This window comes from Aythya marila (genome assembly GCF_965140915.1).
Source record: "Aythya marila genome assembly, chromosome: 21".
Lineage (NCBI taxonomy): Eukaryota > Metazoa > Chordata > Aves > Anseriformes > Anatidae > Aythya > Aythya marila.
In genome coordinates this window covers 3,061,726-3,082,920 of record NC_139062.1, presented here as the reverse complement: position 1 = coordinate 3,082,920, position 21,195 = coordinate 3,061,726, and the positions used below count along the sequence as shown (strand labels likewise).

Sequence of the window (21,195 nt, the reverse complement as noted above, 5' to 3'; positions counted from 1 at the left end):
TTCTCACAGCTCGAAGGTCAGTGCTCGGAAACAACACTTGGAGAGGGAAGGGAAGCCAGGAGGTGAGCTGGGAATGGGTGGGAAAATGGCAAAATGATGGCAAAATGAATGGCAAAAAATGGCAAAATGATCCCCAGGACATCCAGCACCACGCGATTGCCGGCAGGGTCCTAATTCTGTGCGCTCCACGAAGTAGGATGGGCACAAAGCAACGCCACCACGGTGTCCCCATCCCTGGCAAGGGGACACAGATGCAAGGCAGCAGCAGGAATTTCTTCCCATGGAGAAGGAACCTGAGAGCAGGGGGCCTTTTTTTTTTCATATCCACCACCCCTTTGCTTTCCTCCTACATGGAGGAGACCCGGTGTTGGCACCACGTGTGTGCAGGCTCACAGGCACTCGCAACATCCATCCACCCAAGCACACACGCTGGCCGTGCAGCTGGCATCGTGGCATCACTTTTAGGACTTTTTTGGGCGAAGACAAGAGCTTAAAACCTCCCAAACTCTCCCGCCCAGCCGCTCGCTGTGCCCGTTTCCATCGGAGCTGCTGCCGCTGCTGGGCTGGTGGCATCCAGAGGGGCTTCGGTTGCGGCGTGGAAGCCCCCGCATAGCACCGGGTGTTGCAAAAGCTTCAGGTCAAGATGCAAAAAGGACGTGGGCCAGGAAAGGACAGGTCCAAGAGATTTTTTTTTTAGTGGAAAGGGGCCTGATCCCATCCCCTCGCAGCCTGTTTGTGGTGCAGGGAGAGCGCTCCCGGCTCTTGGAGAGGTGCTGCAAGCGCTCAGCGGCGCACGGGAGGGCAGCGTTTGGTACGGGGCAGCTCTGGGAAGAGCAGCCAGGGCGAGCAGGAGGTGAGGACGTGGCTGGGTAAAGGCAAAGCGTGGAAATGAGGTTTCACAGCTGCTTCTGCACGTGTCCAAGAAGAAGAGGAGGAGGAGGAGAGCCAACAGAGAAACCCAAATTTCTCCCGCAGCCCCTTCTCAGTCCAGCACACAGTCATAAGACAACCAAAGAGCAATGCTTTCCTGCCTGCTCAGAGCAGACCTTGGTCTCTCTTCCAGTGCATGGCATCCCTGATTCGAACAGAGCATAAAGGAGAAAAGCACTTGAGATCCTTACACACATAAATTAGAGTGAGAGGAAGGGGGGAGGAGGGAGATGGGGCGAATACGGGGCCGGGAGGAGGCTCGCCAGAGCCAGACCCCGGAGCAGTGGGGCCATCCCCACCTGATGGCCACATCCCAGCTCAGCCAGCACGCAAAAAGGGGCTTTGGGGCCAGGCCTGAGAAAGGCAAGTGGCCAAGCCACTAAGGGCTTGCCAGCACCAGCATCCTTTTCCCCCCGTGGCGTGAACAACGACCCAAGAACGCAAGTAAGGAGGGGAAAAAAAATAAAATAAAAAAAGAAGCTTCAAGTATGGATGAGATTTACAATGCGGGTGCAACGGGGAAGTTCTTCTGTCACTTCTTGGAGACTTGGTTCAAGGTTTGTTCTTTGTTGCTGCTGCTTGCTTAGAGTCTGACCGACCTGGATAGACTGCAACCGAACAAATAACCCAACAAAAAGGTGTTTCCTCCCCCCCCTTTTCCCCCCCCTCCCCCCCAAAAATATAAAAAGCAATAAGTTTACAAAAATAGAAAATAATTACAGCAATAGGCAGGAGGGAGGGAAGGAGAAGGAAGGGTCCCTGGGGGTCTATTTGGCTGAGCAGTGTAATATCGTGGGGTTGTTTAAAGCGTCCTCCACCAGATGCAGTTCCTGGCGGTCGACAACCACGTCCCGTATACAGCCAACAAAGCCGGTGCTGTAAGCCTTGGGCAGCTTGTGGGCCACGCCGAGCTTCTCCATCCCCCCTGCAAGAAAGAAAGGAGAGCTGGGGGGGTGCGAGGACAGCGGGCACGCCGCCGCGCCCCAGCACCCTGCCCAGCCAGCAGGGCGCACCTGGGAACCAGGCTCAAAAAACTGGCCAGAAATATTATATTCTGTATTATTATCATCATTATTATCATTATTATCATTATTTTTATAATTATTATCATTATTATTATCATTATTTTAATCGGGTAAATGCCAGTTCCACCCAACACACACGTAGGTTTCCTAAAGACGCCTAAAATGGTAACGTGCGTTTTTAGATATCGGTTCAACCTGAAACATTTCACGTCGAGGTTGATCAATCACAAAGCCTTCTGGCAGAGCCAGCAGGGAAGCCAAGCCAAAGCTTCTCATGGAAAAAAATTTGCTTTCCCCATGACTTCTAGGCTGCTTTCAGCACCAGGAATAGCATCTGGGATGCTGCCTGCTCAGGGGCGAGGCTGCGTTTTTGGATACGGGCTCTCTGGAAGCCACGTTAGACCTGGAGCTCCAAATTTAGACTGGGAGAAGAGATGTTTCTGGAAGGTCAAATGTGGCAAAGCCACCCGGGGGGCCAAGGATCCCATAGGAACAAGCCTGGGAGCCTCATATCCCACCTGGGGGGGCTCCCCCTGTGTGCCCCCAACGTACCCAGCCACAGGGCCCCGTCCGTGTCCAGCTGCGTGGCGCCGAGCGGAGAGGAGCCAGCGACGGGGGCTTCGTTGCCAACTTGCAGGGACCCTTCTCTCTGCACCCTGCTCCGGCGGGGAGGGAAGGAGAGACACAAATTAACCACCCCGCAGGCAAAAAGTTACCCCTAGAAAATAAAATACCCGTGGGCTTTCTGCAAGACCCACCGCTGCTGCACCCCAACTGGATGCTCCGGCACACCCCGGCCACCCCACAACCTCCCCAAAACCCACCCAAATCCTCCTCCAAAGGGCAGAAATGACCCCAAAAGGGGCAGAAATCCCCCCCGAGGTGGAGAAATCCACTCCCCAGGAGCAGAAATCCCCGGCACGCCAACCACGCCAGCCAGCCACCACTCCCCATGCCACCCGAGCGCGGGGCCGAGCAGCGTGCCGGCGCCTCCGCCAACCCGAAGAGAAGGCACGAAGCCCTCCGCACCTCCCCGAGCCCGTCCCGTTGGCACTTCCCAGAATTTCGGGCAGGCGTGTCGCAGCACGCGCCCCATTGCCCACATGCCTCTCCTCTATTCTTATCCCAGGAGAGCGGTGACCCCCGGGGACCCCCGGGAGCGGGGCCAGAGCCGTGACTCAGGCTCTCGACCCTAAATCACCGCTGGCCCGTCCCGGAGCCACCCGTGGTGGCCCTGCCAACCCTTCCCACCTGGAGGCTTTGATGTGGACCCAACGGTTGGTGTTGACGGGGACCGTGGAGCGCAGGACGACGGGCTTGGAGCCCAGGTCGTAGGTCATCTGCACGAAGCCGTCGACGATGGCGAGGGCGATGTAGTCGGAGCGCTCCAGCCCCTTCCCGCTCCACAGGATCAGGCCCTGCGTGGCCTCCGTCTTGATGCTCAGCTCGAAGCGGTTGGACTGCAGGGCCTTCTCGCTGCGCCGGGAGGCGGGAGGACAGGGAGAAGGGTTAAAACATGGCCGCGAAAAGCACGAGCCTGTGGGGTCTAAGAGAGGGTCCACTGGAGGTCCCCAACCCAGCTCCCACCCATAAAATTGGTGCCAGAGACGGATGGGGGCACCTGGGCTCTGCCCTCCTGAGCCTGAAGGCACTGGGGATGCAAAGACCAGGGCAGGAGCTGCCCAGTTCCCTTGAGAATGACTTATTTTTTCCCCAAAAGTCCAAATTGAATGCCCCCATTTTGCCCTCCGTGGAGGCACCGAGCCCTGCAAGCTGCGGCACCCCAGGCTGGCTCGACCAAAACCCAGTGGGAACCCAAGGGGGTGGAGAGCGTCCAGAGGCAGCAAAACCTTCCCCCTCCTGGACGCAGCACCTTTCTCCAAGGGAGGAATGAAGGACAGGATTTTCCCCACACTGGCCTTCCCATTTTTGCTCAATCCCTTCTGGAATGGGCCAAAAAAAAAAGGCTTTTGGCTACGTGGCCATACGGAGTTGCCAACTGCCACGTCACCAACACGTGCACACGGACAGGACAACACAAACAACACGGGGGGCTTTTTATTCCCAAGGGACACTGCTGGACAAGGGCACCACGTGCCCCAGCCTCCCCCTCACCCATTTTTGCCTTCTCATGTCTCCCCCAGGAGCAAGGGCCAGAGCCGGAGCTGCTGCTCCTCTGCTGGAGCTCCCTCCACGTTCGCCCTCATCATGTTCGGAGCCGGATCCCTTAGGGATAAAAAGCCCGGAGCAGGGACACACGGAGCAGGCATGGACACACAGACACGCAGGGTGACAGCAGAGCACGGGGAACGAGCTGGAAGCCTGGCACGGACTCACCTGGGCTCGACGGGGTAGTCCTCGTCGGGACTTAAGATGCGGGAAGAAAGGGGAGCGTGCCATAAGCGCGGGGCGGCGCGGGGACCCTGCCCTCCCACCCAGCACCCACCAGCAGGGAGCCCGGACCCTCACGGTCCTCGGGGCTGAGCTTTTAGGCAGCCGGGGGGGTTTGCAAGTCGCTGTTTTAGCTGGGGTGGGCACTAGGATGTCACCAAGCAAATGCCCCCTTGGGTCGCCCAGCTCGCCCGCGCTGCGCCGCTGGGGTGCGCGGATGGGGATGGGGAAAAGCGGTGCTGGGGAAGGGACCCCTTGGTCCTGAGCGACCAGCACCCCAAAAGGGCAGCCCCCCAGCTGGCTTTTGGGGCCAGCAGCGGTCATGTAAGGCTGCTGTGAGTCAGTGCGTGGAGAAGGGGAAACCCAGAGCCACAGCTGCGCTGCTGGCACTGCCTGCGGGCGTTTGGGGCTCCCGCGCCGCAGCCAGCTCCAGCCATCCGTGGGGATAAAAATGGGTGTTGGAGACAAAATGTACGGGCATGTCGCGGCCGGCAGCGCCCCGGGAAGCAACTGGAGCCTTAATCCTGCCCCAGGCACTCCCGCTGGCTGGCCCCAGGGAGATGGGATAGCTTTTTATGGGCAGCCCAAGGAGCCCTTCAGGGCCCCAGCTGCCAAAATCCCGGCTGAGGGACCCGCGGAGAAGCTCTGAGCTCCCTTTGCAGGACGAGGCATGCACGGCCGAAACGGGCACAGGCTGGCTCAGGTGGGGAGCAGCTGGGAAGGGCGACCTTCCCCACGGGGGCAGGATGCAAAGGCAGCAGCTTTCTGCTGGGCTGCAGGCTCGTGGCTCCTCGGTGCCGCCCCTCTAAGCCCCCGTCTGCCTGCCCGAGCCCTCCTGCCGCCCCCCGTGCTGTGCTGCACATCACCTGGAGCACACATCCAGGCTCGGGAAGGTTTTCCCAGCACGGCCAGGCTGGATGCATCCATTTTATGATAATATAGAATACCCATAATGATCAAAACTCATGCTGGGAAGCCAAGGCAGGCCTAGCCCCGCTCGCTTCCCTCTCCAACGCTTTGCTGCTGATGGGAGAGGTTCCCCCCGGGACCTTCCCTCCTCCATCCTCACCCATCTGAAGGCTGAATTGCAGCTGGGACAACATCTCCCCGCAGCAAAGGGGACTCACACAGCTCCCACAGCCCCCTGAGAGCCAGCAGAGCTGTGAGATCCTTGCCCCGAAGCGGGGATCCCACCCACAGCAGCCCCCGGCGGGTGCCCCCCTGCCTGCCCAATGGATGGGCTGGGGTCAGGGTGCTGGTGGGGTTGGTCTGGGGAGGGGGCGCGGGCTGTACTTACGCAGGGATCTCATTTGTCAGGTGGCTTGGAAATGAAAAATAGGGACACTGAGAAGAGACAGACAGACAGACAGACAGACAGAGCGACAGACGGGACGCAGACGCTGTCCTTGGGGAGCGGGGAGGGGCGCAGGGGGCGAGGGAGGGAGCGCAGCACCCTCCCTGCTCAGCACCGTGGGGCTGGGAATCACCATGTCCAGCCTCGTCCCACCCCAAACCAAAGCGTGCCCCCCAAAAAGAGGGGGAGCACCCAGCCCCGACGTTGGCCAGGCGCTGCGCTGCCATCGGGGCAGCTTTTTACTGGCTGGAACTTGAGGGGAACCCAGCCCTGGTTTGGCTCGCCCCGAATTTGGGCGCTGCTTTTCGGGCATCCTTCAGCCCCGTGGTTGCTCCTGCCCAAACCCTGATTCCTCCTCCTGGCCGTGGCTGGGCTCAGCGTTACCTCCTGGTCACGGCGTTGTGGTACTCCATGTACGTCCTGCCGTCAAACGCGATGGCCTCGGCGTCTCCAGCTGCCTTCTCGATGATCACTGGAGGGGGAAAAACGGGGAGCTGCCATGGAACAGAGCGTGGCCAGGCCAGGAAAACCTCCCTTTATCCCCATCTGCCATGCCCGGGGACATGCCAGCACTGAGCCAGCCCCTGGAGAGGTTTTACTGGGGTTTTAGGGCTGGTGAGCTGGGAGCAGGATCCTGTTTTTGCAGCCAGCCGACCTGAAACCCGCAGCTTTGGTGGCTTGCTGGCTGAAATCGGGGAGGAAGCTGGTGGCTTGGTGGTGGGCACGGCTTGGGGAGGGAAGGGAAAAGGGTCCCTGAGGCCAGGAGCCATCAACTCCTGCCTAACACCAATCTCTGCGCACGGAGCAGGAGCTGGGGTTGGCACCGTGCTGCCAGCACCCCCTAGGGCCACGCTGGAGCTTTGGGGTCGTGGGGAGGGGGTCCCAGCCCCTCCAGCCTCACCTTTCTCGCAGTGAGCCCCGGAGAAGCCCCTCTGGCAGGCACACTCGTAGCTCTCCAGCCGGGGGCTGCAGGTGCCCCCGTTTTGGCAAGGGTTGGGCTTCTGGGTGCAGGGGTGGGCTCGGAAGGGGGAGATCTCCATGGCGCTGCGGATGTTGGGCTCCTTCAGCACGGGCACCCCCTTGACGGAGATCTGCCAAAGGGGGAAGCACAGGGTCAGCCCTCGCCCCCGCGACCCCCACGGCACGTCCCTGCCCCTCCTCCTGCCGTTCCCAGCCCGTTGTGCCCCCCGGGACCGGCGAATCCCCCGTGCGGACGGGACGGCACCCCCGGAACCCAGCCGCCCTCCCCAAGCTGCCCGGCGGGGCCTTACCCTCTGCACGGCTCCGCTGAAGCCCGAGGAGATGGCGGCTGCTCGGGCCAGCTTGCTGAAATCGGGGGCTCCCCCCACGTAGAACGGCTCCTTCAGGTTCAGGAAGGTGTGGGGCACCTGGCGAGGAGACACGGCGAGACAAGAGGAGACGTGAGGCCTCGCTACGGCACCAGCCTCCTCCCTCCAGGGTGCATCCCCAGGCACATCAAGCCGGGGCACCGAAGCCATCTCCAAAGCCCCTGGGCTCTCAGGGGGCAGCCCCTGCCCCGTCCCAGTTGGCCACCGGTAGCCACTGGCCACCAAAAGGCCACCAAGGACCACGGGGAGAAGGCGAGCGCTGCGCATTTGGCACCAGGGGAGGCTGAAAGGGGCTGAGGAGCTCCGAAAAACCTCCAGCTGCGAGGTCTCGCCTGGCAGCAGGAGAGCCAGGGAAGGATTTTCCTGCGAATTTAATTTGGGGAGATGATGCTCCAACGCTCTCGGGCTTGGAGGGCTCAGGATTTGTGTGACAGGAGACGAAATATTGCTCCTGTCTCACCGGGGCAGCTGCTGGAACCCAAACTCATAGCAAAGGGATCCGGCTGGGATTTGGGGACAGAGATCCTCAGGTCTGGGGACAGAGATCCCCAGATTTGGAGAAGGAGATCCCCAGATTTGGGGACAGAGAGCCTGCGGCCCCACAGCAGGAGCCGCGTCCCCTCCTGTGCCCCCCGGAAGGGTGCGGGGATGCGGTGACGTGAGTCTCTAGCTAATGCTTCGTGGAGTTAACAGGAACATGACTGGATTAATTGAGATGCTTCCGAAATAACGACAAGGAAATGCGACGACTGGCTGGAGATGGATGGAGGGAGAGGGAACGGGTGTCGCTAAGCTACGGGGGTCCTAAAAATGCTTGGGGCGAGGGGAAGGGAGCAAGGGGTAGAGGTCTGGATGGAAAACAGAAAGAGAGCGACGTGCCGATGGCAGATGGGATGGAGGTGGCAGGTGATACTTATCTGTACCTTACGGGATTTCTGGGATCCAGACAGCAGGGGAGGGAAAAATACAAATCAGAGGGAGAGAAAGAGAAAGAGAGAGAAACGGGAGGTCAGTGGGTAACGTAACGTGCAGGGCTGCCGCCGGCAGGGGGCACGAGGCACGGGGGCAGCGGGTGGCCAGGGTTGGCGTCCCCAGGGCCATGGCTTGGGCACGGAGAGGAGCAGGGAGGGGACAGGGCATGGTGAGAGGCAGGAGGCGAGCTGCTGGTTGGGGAACAGAGCGGGGAAGGAGGGATTCGGCAGCAGGAGAGCGGTCGGGTTTTAGCTGCTGGGTGGCTTCTTCCTGCGTGCGCGCAAAGGGCTCCGAGAGTTGTGCAAAAAGGGGCTCTGAGAGTCACAAAAACGGGCTGAGCATCATGGAAAAGGGCCCAGAGAGTCGTGAAAAGGGGCTCCAAGAGCCACAGGGTGGCCACGTCCCCTGCAAAGCTCTGCGTGGAGGAGGGACAAGGAGGGACGAGGCGCTGGGAGGGCGCAGGGCTGCTGTCCCGCAGCATCCTCCTCTCCCAGGTCCCCAAATCCCCCTCCACGCACTCCTCCAACCCTTTTCACACCTCCGGGGATAAAAGCCCATGGCTCTGAGAGCTCTGATCGTCTCCCCCTGCCCTGTGGACGTACCGGTGACTCTCCCATCACCCGCTCGCCGTTGTTGATCCTCATCACCCCCTTGCGCCCGTTCCTCTCCAACAAAACGCTGATCCAGGTGTTGAGGGGAACTGGCTCCTTGCTCCTGGCGGGGAGAAGGGCGGAGAAAAAGTGGGTGAGAGCCCTGCTGGGATGGGCACAGCCCCTGGGGCCAGTGCTGGCCACGGGAAGCCCCCCCTGGCCCTTTCCCTGCCCCCAGCCCCCGTTACCTGAGCACGGCCGCCCCTTTGCCCAGGTCGTATCTGTACTCCAGGTAGCCGTCGTGTAAGGCCAGGGACACAAAGTCCCCCTTGCCATCGGTCTTCTGCCCGTTGTAGAAGATCATGCCGCTGGGGCTCTTGGCCAGGAACACCACTTCCATGGACATTTTGTCCCTGGGGGCAGAAGGATGAGGGAAACCCTCCAAACCAGCCACCCACACGCTTCTTTCCTCCACCCCAGAGCCCTCTGCCACCCGTCCGAGCCCGTGGAAGGACCTGGCACAGAGGAGGTGCCTCTGCCACCTTCAGGATGGCAGCCAGCAGTGCCGGCTCCTCCAGCCCCCCACGCCTCGGGCACAGCCCTTCTGGTGAGATTTGGGGTCCTGCGGGCAAAACCCCGCTGGTTTCAGCGCCGGTGCCGCGTGGCCGAGCACTTACTGCAGGTCGGGAACGAAGCTCTGCAGCCCGCTCAGCTCCAGGTAGGAGAAGCCGTTGAACTCCGGGAGGAAGGGCATGCTGAGGTCCTGCTCAATCACTGGGCAAAAAAGCAGGGAAAACGGTGAGGAAGAGGAGGCCGAGCAGCCCCAACCAACGAGCGCAGGCTCCCGGCCACGTGGGGATGGGGAAATCAGAGCCCCAGCCCCGCCGTCCCTGGCTCACCTCGCTCGCAGAAGTCCCCTTCGCGCCCCATGGGGCAGGCGCACATGAATCCCCCCTCGGGCAGCACCAGGCAGGTGGCGGAGACGTGGCACGGCGTCGGCTCGCACGGGTTCCTCTCGTCGGCACACGTGGGACCTGCGGCACCAGGGGTCACGTCGGCACCCCCAACGGCCGGCGGGCACCAGACGGGCAGAGACACCCCAAATTTTGGGGTGGGCGCACGACGGGAGGGCTCCTGGGGGCCCTGAGAATCTTTTTGTCCCATCCCAGGTTGGGTTCACACGGCCCCAGAAGCCCCCCTGCGGTTGACCCCACAAAAGGGGGAGGTGTACGGCCCTTGCCAAAGTGCACTGAGCTGCCCTAAAATACCATGGGGGATTTTTGGGGACAGATCCTGACCCTTATCTCATCCACGTCTGGATAGCTCTGTGCCCAAAACCGATTCCACCTTCGTTGGACACGACTTTATCCTACAAATCTGAGAATCACTGCCAAGACTTCGCCGCACCCTCCTCCTCCCCGTGACCCCAAAACCTCTGCGACCCCTCAGGACCCCCCAGCAACCTCCCCCCCGTCCCCGTGTACCCGTGTAGGCGTGCAGACACTCGCAGTGGAACATCTCGGCCTCCTTGACGTGGCAGATGCCGCCGTGGTGGCAGGGGTTGGGGTGGCAGGGGTCGTTGCCGCACTCGCCCACCCCGCTGCCATACAGCACGTCGCTGCCCTTCTCCCGCAGGTCATAGAGCTGGTTGTTCACATCCAGGAGGCGGATGCAACCCTTCAAGCCCCCCGTGGCCGCCGTGCGCTCCGCCACCCTGAGGGGGACAGAGGGCACACGGTGGGTTGGGGCTTTTGGGAAAAACAGGGGGGACCCCACACGCGCTCGGGTGATGCTTTCAGGGGAATCAGCGGAAAAAAACCCTCTTGGAGGGCGCTGATCCCCGTTAGGGATGCTGCAGGCTATGAGGGATGCTGCGCCCTAATAGGGATGCTGCACCCCACACCAGGGGTGCTGTACCCCATTAGCGATGCCGCACCCCACCACGGATACTCCACCCCTCCACGATGCTCCCCGGGGATCCCCCACACCCCGCAGCCATCCCCCTGCTCACGCAGCCATCTGATCCTCGGGCGCTCCCCCGATGAAGAGGTCGGTGTCGAGGTTGAGGCCGTCGGTGCCCGGGGGGCTCTCCCCGCCGACGTGGGGCTCGCCGTCCACGGCCAGCACGCCGCTGCGCCGGTTGCGGTTCACCACCAGCTGGTGCCACTTGCCGGGCTCCACGCGCACCTTGCTGCTCACCACCCCGGTGCCGGAGCCGGTGTTAAACCTGGAGGGGATGGGGAAAGCTCATGGCCGCAGCCCGGAGGCGTTGGGAGCACCCAGCCTCCTCCCCAAAAGTCTGCCAAAATCCTGCCTGGGTTTTGGGGGCTCCAAAGCTCTTCCCTCCACCTCACCTCGCCTGGAATCCGTGCCTTTTGGGAACTGGAAATGTAATTTCAGCTCGGATTCCTGTTTTTTTTCTCCCCCCCCCCCTTTTTTTTTTTTATTTTTTTTTTATTTTTCCCCTGAATTTCTTCTCCTGGTGCCAGAAGGGTGCCAAAAAAAGAGCTCTCGCTTGCCCAGAAGCCACCCTCCCACGCCTCTCAGCTTTTCAGCGTTCAAACCGAAACAAGCAAGTTAATCCTCTTGAAAAGCGCCAGAATCCCCTTCAATTTTCCCAACACACCAGGAAAAATAAAGAAAACATTCATCCTCTTAACCACTGAATGCTCCCCTCCCTCAACCTGGCAGCCTGTGCCACGGGGACGGGGAACGAGGGCACGCACCGGAGCTCCACGAAGCCTCCGACCAGAGCGAGGGAGATGAAATCCTTGCCGTGGCTCTGCCCGTTGTAGAGCAGCAGCCCGCTGAGCTCCACGGCCCTGAACTCGACGGCGATGCGCACGGTGTGGTACGCCTTCATCGTCTTGAAGGCCAGGTAGGACTTGCCCCCGAAGCTGGGGATGAAGTACCGGATCGCTGCCGGGGGTGAAGCAGAGGATGGAAATGAGGATGGAGAGGGGATGAAGCCTCCCAGACAGCGGGACCGGTGGCCCCCAACACCTCTCGTGATGGCAAGCCCTAAAAAGATCGCTCCCAGGCTTTAGGGATCCCATGGGGCTGCCTCCAAAATATTCAATTTTTAATATTCAAATTAACAAGACCGGCACGGAGCTCAGCATCCCCGTGCTCAGGGCGCTGGGGTGGCACAGCCAGAGAGAAATTGCTCCTGGCACCTTCTCCCCTTAAAACCTCGCCTCTTACGGCTCACACAGCCTGCTTTGGGTCACCGGCACTGCTTACGGGTTGGGTTTGGGGGTGCCCCACATCTCTCCGTGCCCAAGCAGCCGGCGCGGGCTGCAGCAGCCTCCCTGCACCAGCCCCAAAAGTTTCCTGGGGAGACCGTGCCAGAAAACGGGCTGCGCTTTCCCAGCTGGATCCTCTCTGCATCCTACGAGCCCAAACTTTGCAACAAAAACCCCGAGGAGAATCCCTTCCCTGCTTTTTTAGGGGGCACCTTGCTGTCCCCGCTTCACACCCTCCCCACCCCACGGCCACGCACCCGCTGCCGACACCCGCAGGGCTGCTCTGCCGGAAAAATAAAAGCTCCTGTTGCCCGTTTCTCCTACTTTTCACCTACGTTTCTCGCAGACGGCCCCCCCTTTGCCCGCCGGGCAGCTGCAGGTGAAATCCTGCCCGTCGTCCTCGCAGGTGCCCCCGTGCAGGCAGGGGTGGGAGTCGCAGGGGCGCGGGGGCTTCTTGGTGCCGGGGGGCTTGCGGCGAGGGGCGGCGGGGAGCGTGGAGCTGGGTCTCCGGGTGCTCAGGGGGCCGGGCGGCTTGGTGCTGGCTCGAACCGCGGCGTCCTGGCGCAAACCCTGGGCCGTGGTGGCCGCCGAGGCCGTGGTGTACCTGCGGGTGGTGGCCGGGGCCATGGTGGTGGCCGTGGTGGTGGTGACGGTGGTGGTGAAGAGCCTGGGGATCCAGTCTGCAAGGCAGCGAAGAGCAGGGAGGGGTCGGGGTTTTTGCAAAATGCTCCGGAGAGAGGGGGAAAGGAGGTTGGGGTTGGGGTGAGGAGGGAGAGGGGAGGCTGCTTGGAGGCTCTGCTGGTTGTGGTGTGTGCCAAAAGGAGGGGAGCCCCCATCCTCTGCCCTACAGACCCCGCAGAGAGGCTGGGCTCTGCCCCGGGGGTGTCCCCGCTGTGCCCAACCCGCGGGCTCACCGAAATCCATGAATTTGACGTGCTCCTGCTGGGGCCTCTTCACCAGGATGGTTTTCTTCTTGGAAGCTCGGATCTGCTTCAGCAGGGCCGCCTGGACGTCCGCCGCCGTGTAGGACGTGGCTGCTCCCAGCCAGGAGGAGAAAAGAGGAGGATGAGCGTGAGGATGCGAGCATTTCCCTTTGTGCCCTCTCCGTGATGTGCCTGAACCATTCCTTGTCCCCAAAAAAATGCTTCCAGCCTTCCAGGCACAGCCCCTCCCAGCACCTCTTGGTTTTGGGGGACACCTGGCACGCCCCTGGCTCATTTTTACGGGGCTTTTTGGTGCTCGTGCTGGTTTCGGAGGCTGGCAGCATCCTTGGGAGCGATGCCCCGTCCCAGGCTGATGGGGAATCACCGCCGGGAAGGGTCTTACCTGGGTCAAAGTGGGACTCCACGATGACACGGACAGCGCTGCTCTGCCCCAGGTCCCGCACGCGGATGCTCTTGAAATCCTTCTTGATGTCGGAGCTGCGGAACAGCTCATCCAGCTGCCAGAGGGGAGGGGAGGGAGGAGAGACAGACTGAGCAGTGGGCACGGGCTTGGGTTCCTTGTGATGCTGTTACCCCACCCAGGGCTTCTTTGGTGTGCCCAGACACACACAGGGCTCCGAGCCCCTTGCTCCAGGCGCTGGAGATGCAGGGGGCTGGCTCTATAAAGGTAGAAAACTGGATTTTTTTTTTTTAAATCCCAAGCTGTGCAGCTGAACCAGAAGGGCAAAGGTCCGTGGGACGTGGTGTTGCCTGCAGGCTTTCTTGGAGTTACAGAAGCTTTGGGAAAATCCAGGGCGTTAGGCAGAACCTCTTGTTGGGCAGCCCCACCACCGAGATCAAGCTGAAAAAGGAGCAGCTCGGCCCCAGCACGTGGTGAAGGACGCGACCCACCGACACGGCACGGGGAAGAGCCTCGAATGCACGTAGGCTAGGAATAAAATTCACCGAGGGTACCTGCTGGGCACAAGCGGGCTGTGTCCCAGCTCCTTACACTCTTAAGCGCCCACCCCGGAGAGGAGCCGTGCTCGCCCCCAGCCTCCACAGGCTAAATTCATCTAAAAAAATAAAACCAGAAGAACGTGGGGCGGTGCTCCTCTGAGAGCAAAGAGGTTTTTGTGCTCTCGGGTGATGGAAAGCAAGGGCGAAGTCGCTGAGCATGGAGAGGAGAAGCGGGGGACCCGGGGGTGATGCTGGCGCACCCAGGGCGCAGCGCCCGGCCCCCACCTTTGTGGGGTGGCTGCCCCAAATTGCAGGCTCCTTTTTTTTTTTTTTTTTTTTTTTTTTTCCCTCTTGCCAAGCCCAGAAAGGCCCTTCGGCAGCCTCCTGCCCCCGTGGCCAGGACTCACCGCGCTCTCGATGCTCCTGGCCGTCTCCCCGAAGAGCTCCGACTTGGGGTCAGCCATCTCGGGGGTGTAGAAGAGCTCCTGGCCTTCCACCTCCTCCAAGATGAGCACTCCTTGGAAGACTTTGGTAGCTGAGGGGAGGGAGGGCAGAAAAGACAAAGCTTTTTCAGTGGGCTGGCGGGGAGGGGGCGGGCGTGGGGCTGAGAGCCGCGAGGAGCGTTTCGAGTCCCTGGGGGGGGGGGGGATTTAGGGGGATGGCAGTGCGCGGGTAGTGCCAGTGTCGGGGTTAGTCTGGATGGGTCTGGGAGAGCGCCATGGAGGATTAGTATCAGAGGGTGCTGGAGCGGATGGCAAAGACCAGGCTGGAGATGGCAGCTTTTACCATACGGTTTCCTCTGAGCTCCGGCCCGGAGAGAGCAGCAGCCCCCCTGCACCGGCTGAGTAACAAGAGAAAGACGTTAGCCAGAGCAGCACACAGGGCAACGCGGCGGGATCGGACGCGCGCATGCAACCGCGGGGCACGGCGGGGCCAAACTGGGCCGGGAGAGGCGCGGGGAGACCCCGCCAGCGGGCTGCGGGGAGCCTGGAGATCCCCCAAAAACCTCCCCGAGGTGTGGGTGCCTTCCTGGAGGAGCCGCCTCAAGGAGATCCCTGCTGGGGGTAAAGTGGGTGAAGAGTTTCGGAGCTCCTTGCGCGGGGTCCAAAGGAAAAGGGGGTGCCCAAGGAGGAGCTCCAAGAGGAGACGCCTGGGAAAATGCCCCAATGCAGCATTTTTTTGGGCAAATGTGGGCACACATTTACTGTGGATGAGCACAGGTCTCTGTGTCTCCTTGCCATGGGCACTGTGAGGCCAGCACCAGTCACCAGCACCCCAGCGGCTCTCCCTCCTGCCCTGGCACTGGGCTGCTCCTGCTAAGCCCAGCTCCACCAGGTAAAAGGGAATCCGACCGATTCCCTCATCCCCCTGCGCGCCAGGAATGCGCTAAAAAAATAATAATAATTAAAAAAAAAAGTGGTGGAAGTTTGAAGGCTGAGATATTCGAGGGAGAAAGAGGTCGGCTAAACGAAGAAAACCACCGAGCAGCGCACACGTGGCTGGCCGAAGGGGACCGTGGCGGGGGACACAACGCCCGCTGGCCACCACGGCTCCGGCACGTCCACGGGGACAACCCCGCCGGCACCAGCTCGGGACCTGGAAGAGCTCAGCCCGACTCAAAAGCCCCACAAGGACCGACTCACCCGGACAGTTGCTGCCCTCTGCGTCGGCGGCGGCCGTCTTGCCGTCGGAGCAGCAGCCGAGCGGGGTGTTGTAGCACGTTGCCCTCTCGATGGCCGGCGTGGGGGCTACCTGGCTTTCTTCCGCCTCCTCTTCCCCTGCAGGGCACGAAGGAGAACCTTAAGGACCCCAAATCCGTCAGACCACGAGGATGCCGAGCTCCTGAGAGCCAAAGTGGCCGCTCACCGGCAGAGCCGGCCCCGCTGGCCTCTTGGTCACCGCTGGTGCCCATCTCCTGGTCCCCGCTGCCCTCGGCGCTGCCCGATTCCACGTAGGCAGGCTGGGTGGTGGCCAGGACCACCGGAGAAGTGGCCAGAGGGCGGACGGTGGTCTTGGCCACCCCGTGGGTCATCCAGGGGGTGGTGGCCGGCCTGGTCGTGGTGACGCGCCTGGTTGTAGGGTGAGCTCTTGGGGTGGGCTTGGCTTCTTCCGTCAGCGGGGGGCTGCTGGCCAGCTCGGTGGGCTCTGGAGCCCGGGTGCTCAGCTGCAGCGGCGGAGGAAGGATGAGTTTGTCCAAGGGGAGGGTGGGCAGCGGCGTGGGAGGCGCCGAGTGGCTCGTGTGGGTGATGGACTCTGCGAGGAGCAGCGAGAAAACGAGCTGAGGAAAGGGCAGGTTTGGGAAAAGCTACCCGTGACGCCGGGGTGCACGGTGCAAAGCAGGGGCAGGGCAGGAGGAGGTAGCCCCGAGGCTGGGAGCAGCCTCGGGGCACGGAGGTGGCCCTGTCCTGGCGCTGGGGACAGCAGGGACTCACCGTGGCACTGCCCCGTGTGCTTCACCGTGATGAGCTGCCCCTGCCGGCACGCGATGGTCTGCAGCTGGCACTGGTCCCCGTAGGTGACACCATCGGAGCCACACACCTAGCAGGGCGACGGGGCAAGGCGTGAGCTGCGTCTGCTCTCTGCTAAACCCCTGGGCAAAATTAAACCTGCCCCCAAATTCCCTGGAGAGCAGCTCAGAGGTGCCACCGATGCCCTTTGCCGGGGACACCCACGTGTGTGGCACGTCCCCAAACCACGCAGCGAGGAGGCTGCCTGCTCCTGCTGGGCAGGGGGAGACCTCGAAGTCCCAGGGCCGGCAGCACCAACCCAGCCATGCATCCCTGCGCCCCCAGCCCCTCGGCGATGCCCCCAACCTTGGTCATGTTGGCCTCGGAGCAGAGCGGGGACGGGCACTCGCAGTGCGCAAAGCCGTTCACCTCCACGCAGGAGGCGCCGAACTCGCAGCTCATCTCCTCGCAGGATTTGGGGGCCGATGGGTCTGGGGGAGGGAGAGAAGGAGGAAAAGGGGATAAAAAGCCTGTGCCAACCTTAAAACAAACCGATGATCAAAGCCAAGAGGCGATGCTGGATCCAATCCCCTCTCCCCTCCCAGGGACTCGGCAGAGCAGCACCTCTGTCCCCACATGTCCCCAGCACCTCTGTCCCCACGTGTCCCCCTGGGCCGTGGCTCCCGCACCTTTCTCGCAGCCGGTCATGCCCAGCTTGCTGCCGTTGGGGCACTGGTTGCACTTCATGCCGGTGATTCCCGTCTTGCAGGAGCACAGCCCCGTCATCTGCTCGCAGTCGTCGCGCACCGAGCCCACCGGGTCGCAGTTACAGGCTGGGCAGGGAGGGGAAAAAGAAAAAAGGTTCTGCTGGGGGGCTGGCAGCAGTCAGTCCTCCAAAAAAAACGAGGAGAAGGATGCGGGGAGAACCACGATGCCGGCTGTGACCCTGTGCTCACCCTCCCAAAGAATTGGATTTAAAGGCTCCAGGTACGAGCAAACGAGGTGTACGCTCGGGGAGCCTTGTCAGCAGCGCAGGTACAAAGCTGCCTGCATGTTTCTAGCTTTTGCTTTCTGGCATCCATCTCCAGCTACTCAATCCTGCCGTGCTGGTGCTCCTGGGGCCGGGGAGGAAGCCAGGAGCTTGCCTGGAGCACCGAGCATCCCTACCCTACAGCGGCACCGTGTCCATCACCCGGCTCCCCGCGATTCCAGCGAGAAACGGGCAAAACCACATTCCCTGCTGAGAGTTTCTTTACAGAAACAGCTGTCGCCAGCACGAGGGTTCCCGGTTTTAAATGGCACGATGGCCCCAGAGTGCCCAGAGCCTTGCCAACAGCAGGAGACCCAGGGCGAGGGGTGCCGGCACTCACGCGTGCAGCCGCTCTTGCTGTCGGTGACGATGCCGCGGAAATTCCAGAAGCCGGGCTCGCAGCGGTCGCACTTGAGGCCCCCCACGCCCGGTTTGCAGGAGCACTGCCCCGTGGCGGGGTCGCAGGCCCCCCCGTAGGAGCCGTAGGGGTTGCACTGGCAGGTGCCTGCGAGCAAAAGGGAGGCCGTGAGGATAAATCCTTGCCGAGGAGGATGGGAGCCGCCGCGGGGAGCACGGAGCCACCCGTGCTGCTGAAAGCCTCCTCCTGCTCCAGCTGCAAAGGGCAGGACCTCCAGGGAGGGCCCCACTGGCTTTGCTCTCATCTACAGCTCCTTTCACATCGACATCAAAGGGGGAGGAAGCTCTTAGGGGTTTATTATTAATTCATTGATTGGGAACTCGGCGGAGGGAAGCGATCCGAAGACGGACGGAGAGGCGCCCCCTGAATCCCCAGGGAGGGGTGGAAAAGGGGACGTGGGACAGAGCTGGAGAGCAGCACAGGTGGGACAGAAACCGGTGGGATCCCGTATGGGTGGAAAAAGAGGTGGGAAGCTGTCCCCATGGCTGGAAGGGCAGGGGACAGCGTGGCCAGGGGCGCACGGGAGCATCACCAGGAGCCACCAGGGCGATGCTGAAGGCGAGACGCTCCGTCTCCTCCCCGACCTGCTCCCGCTGTCTGGGCTGGCCCCTCTTGGCCCCAGGAAGAGGCAGCGGCCGAACGCTGCTGCTTTTTAAATGATCTGGCACATCAAGCAGCACTGCAGCCTCGTCGGGCAGCTACAGCCCAGGCACAGCTCGACTCACGTCTCCGCGGGGCGATGGGGATCCCTGACAGGCAGGCGCAGCCTCAGCTGTTAACAGCTCGCTAATGCCTCTCAAAACGGGCCTTCTGCTCAAGCCCCGTAATTATTTAATAAATATTAATGAAACGTTTGCCCGGCTCAGCTCCCTGCACGGTGTCACCAAGCAGTCACGGGTCCCGGGGTGAAGGGCCGCGAGGGAACCCGAGGGCGCTGCCCCAGCTCAGGCAGAGCCCGGCATCGTTTGTCCTGCCCCAGCTTCCAGCAATGGGATGAAGGCACAAAAAAGGGCACGGCCTGGCCCCAGGGGCACCTTCTGCTGCGTCCAGGACAGGCTCAGCACCAGGCAAATCCTCAGCAACCTCCCTGAACTGCAGGGGGCTTAGATGGAAGATCACCGCTAGGAGATGGCGAAGGGAGCGCGCACACCTCCGTGCGCACACGCTGCCCATGAAACTGAGGACAAACGGAGGCTTTTTGAGCCTTTGGAAATCCCTCGCTAGCTCAGGAATGGGGAGGACCAACCTCTCTTCATTTCCCCTGCGATGGGACCCCAGGGATCCCCTCCCTGCCTTCCAGTCACCCTCAAGGGCCCCCTGTGCCCCCTAAAAATGAGCGTCACTTACTTGGGCACCCCGCTGCGCCCACGCCGAGCGCCAAGGTGGTGTTGTCCGGGCAGCACCCGTAGATGGTTTGGCTGCAGTGCACCACCAGGAGGGGCGGCGGGGTGGTGGCCAGGGCTGCGGAGGAAAGCAGAGAGGCACGCGGGTTATTTTGGCTGCCCCCAGGCAGCGCAGTGCATCGAGCAGCCAGCAGCACCCCTGCAAAACCACGGGGTCCTCGCGGGGATGCTGGGGAAGGGGTGACAAAACGAGGTCCTGGCTTTGGCCAGGGGAAGGACGGGGCACAAAACAGGGCCACGGGGGCACCGCCGCGGGGTCTCACCGCGGCAGGCTCCTTGGCTGGTGACGTAGAGGTCCTGGCGCTTTTCGCACCGCGTCTTCTTCAGCTCGCACTCGTTGGCGTAGGTCACGCCGTCAGAGCCACAGACCTGGCGGGACAGCGCGGGGAGCTGCTCAGGGCAGGTCCCCCAGCCATAGGATCCCCTCTCAAGCCCCGGGATGCACGTGGAGAGAGGAATCCGGGTTGGAGAGAGAGCCCCAAAAAATGCCCGGCGTGCTCACCGGGCTGCGCGGCACCGCCAGGCAGGTGAAGTCGCAGACGCAGCGCTCGTCCTCCGCGTCCTCGTCCCACCAGCCCCCGTACTGCCGGCACCGCTCCTGCTCGCACTCGCTCCCGTCTCCAGAGCCCGAACCCCCCGAGCCGCACTCTGGAGCAGAAGAAATTTGGGGTGAGAAGGGATCCTGGCCACCGGGGCAGGGCTGGAGGGGAAAAGACGCCCCCTCCAAACCCATCACAGCAGGTTTAACCTCAAAGGCATGGAGTTATGGAGGAGTTTAGTTTGGAAGGAGCCTTTGGAGATCATCTCGTCCCCTCAGCTCAGCAGGGAGAGTGCTGCCGCCACCGCAAACACGCAGGGCAGAGGGATGGATGGGGTCTGGGCTGGCTCCGACGGCCAGCCAGGCACAAATTCCTGGCTCGGCAGGCAGGCAAACAACATAAAAACCCTGTCCCCGGCCCGGCTGCCTCTTCGTAAGATGCTCAGAGCTCCGGCAGCAAGAATAGAGATGTTGCTGATTTCAAAGGCTTCTTTAATTAAAAGGAAAAAAAATATAAAAAAAAAAAAAAAAAGAGAGAAGGGAAAAAAAAAAAAGTGAAGCGAAAAAGAAAAAAAAAAAGGAAAACCTGCCCCTTTTTATTGAGCGATCAAAGGCTGGGAGCTGGCATTACACAGGGAATTATTTAAGATCTTCTCCCAGGGGGACATCAACCTGCAGCTCCCGAAGGAGGGCCGTGATCAAACACCGTGCTCTGCCTCGCCGTCTCCCCAAGCCCTGCCGTGCTCTGAGGATTTTATTTTTTTTTTCTGGTGCAACGAGCTGGGGAAGCTCAGCTGGCCGGGCTGGCACGTCCCAGCAGCCAGGATTTGGAGAGGTTGAAGCTCTCAGCCACTGTTAACACCCCCAACGGGGGGCTCGGGGGGTCCTGGGCAGCAGCAAAGCGAGTCAAAGGGCTGGAGGCTTCCTTCCAGGGGGTGCTGATGTGCTTTTCCCAAAGCACCCGGAGATGGGGAAAGGATGGGGTTGAAGGAGTGGGATCGTGGCTAGCAACGGGGGATGCCACAGCCGATCTCCTCCCCAGCTCTGCCCGGCTTTTTTTGGGGGGAAGGACTCGGAAAAAGCAGCCTGGGGGTGGGTTTTCCCCAGCTGCCCAAACCCAGCTGGGATGATCCCAGCGGAGAAATGGATTTGGGACCATCAGGGAGCACAAATCCCCCCCCGAAGGGGGACGATGAGCATCGCAGGGTGACCTCAAGCACCCCACGAGAGGGTCCGGACACGGAACGCGCGCGGAGAGCCAGCACCCCGCCACCCGAAACACCACCGCTCCCCCAAAATAAACCCTGGGGAGCAGGAAATGAAAGCGGCCACACGTCTCCGGGGGCAGGGCAGCGACCTACCGTCCTCGCAGGGCCCCATCCTGGCCACCTCGATGCTCTGCTGGCGCTGGCAGGCGGCCGCCCGCAGCTCGCAGCGGTTGCCGTAGGTGAGCCCGTCGGTGCCGCACACTTGGCCCGGGGGCTGCCCCTCGCAGCGGGGGCAGACGCACTGGCCCCCCACGCACGTGCTGCCGAAGGAGCAGACGGTGCTGCCGCAGGATTCTGTGGGGACAGGGGGGGCGAGGAATCCCATTTTAAGGCCCTGCTGGGGGAGGTCGGG

At 61.7% G+C, this 21,195-nt stretch overlaps 1 protein-coding gene across 3 annotated transcripts in view; it reads right to left on the bottom strand.

Moving 5' to 3' along the window:
- Positions 1-361: 361 nt before the first annotated feature.
- Positions 362-21,195, bottom strand: part of AGRN (agrin) — a gene marked incomplete at its 5' end in the record, with an annotated part of 73,244 nt that continues 52,410 nt past the window's right edge. For 2 of the 3 annotated variants that reach the window (XM_082776865.1, XM_082776867.1), the window contains 27 exons: positions 362-1,855; positions 2,508-2,611; positions 3,207-3,431; positions 6,085-6,172; positions 6,602-6,791; positions 6,972-7,088; positions 8,624-8,735; positions 8,860-9,024; positions 9,289-9,385; positions 9,511-9,645; positions 10,096-10,325; positions 10,623-10,838; positions 11,338-11,530; positions 12,192-12,536; positions 12,771-12,890; positions 13,183-13,297; positions 14,147-14,274; positions 15,383-15,517; positions 15,606-15,992; positions 16,172-16,277; positions 16,553-16,677; positions 16,876-17,019; positions 17,557-17,721; positions 18,982-19,095; positions 19,301-19,406; positions 19,540-19,685; positions 20,937-21,137. In XM_082776865.1, the coding sequence (XP_082632991.1) occupies positions 1,698-1,855; positions 2,508-2,611; positions 3,207-3,431; positions 6,085-6,172; positions 6,602-6,791; positions 6,972-7,088; positions 8,624-8,735; positions 8,860-9,024; positions 9,289-9,385; positions 9,511-9,645; positions 10,096-10,325; positions 10,623-10,838; positions 11,338-11,530; positions 12,192-12,536; positions 12,771-12,890; positions 13,183-13,297; positions 14,147-14,274; positions 15,383-15,517; positions 15,606-15,992; positions 16,172-16,277; positions 16,553-16,677; positions 16,876-17,019; positions 17,557-17,721; positions 18,982-19,095; positions 19,301-19,406; positions 19,540-19,685; positions 20,937-21,137 (4,367 nt within the window). In that variant the 3' untranslated portion in view covers positions 362-1,697. The remainder of the gene's footprint in view (positions 1,856-2,507; positions 2,612-3,206; positions 3,432-6,084; positions 6,173-6,601; positions 6,792-6,971; positions 7,089-8,623; positions 8,736-8,859; positions 9,025-9,288; positions 9,386-9,510; positions 9,646-10,095; positions 10,326-10,622; positions 10,839-11,337; positions 11,531-12,191; positions 12,537-12,770; positions 12,891-13,182; positions 13,298-14,146; positions 14,275-15,382; positions 15,518-15,605; positions 15,993-16,171; positions 16,278-16,552; positions 16,678-16,875; positions 17,020-17,556; positions 17,722-18,981; positions 19,096-19,300; positions 19,407-19,539; positions 19,686-20,936; positions 21,138-21,195) is intronic. The other variant, XM_082776866.1, reaches the window with a different exon arrangement.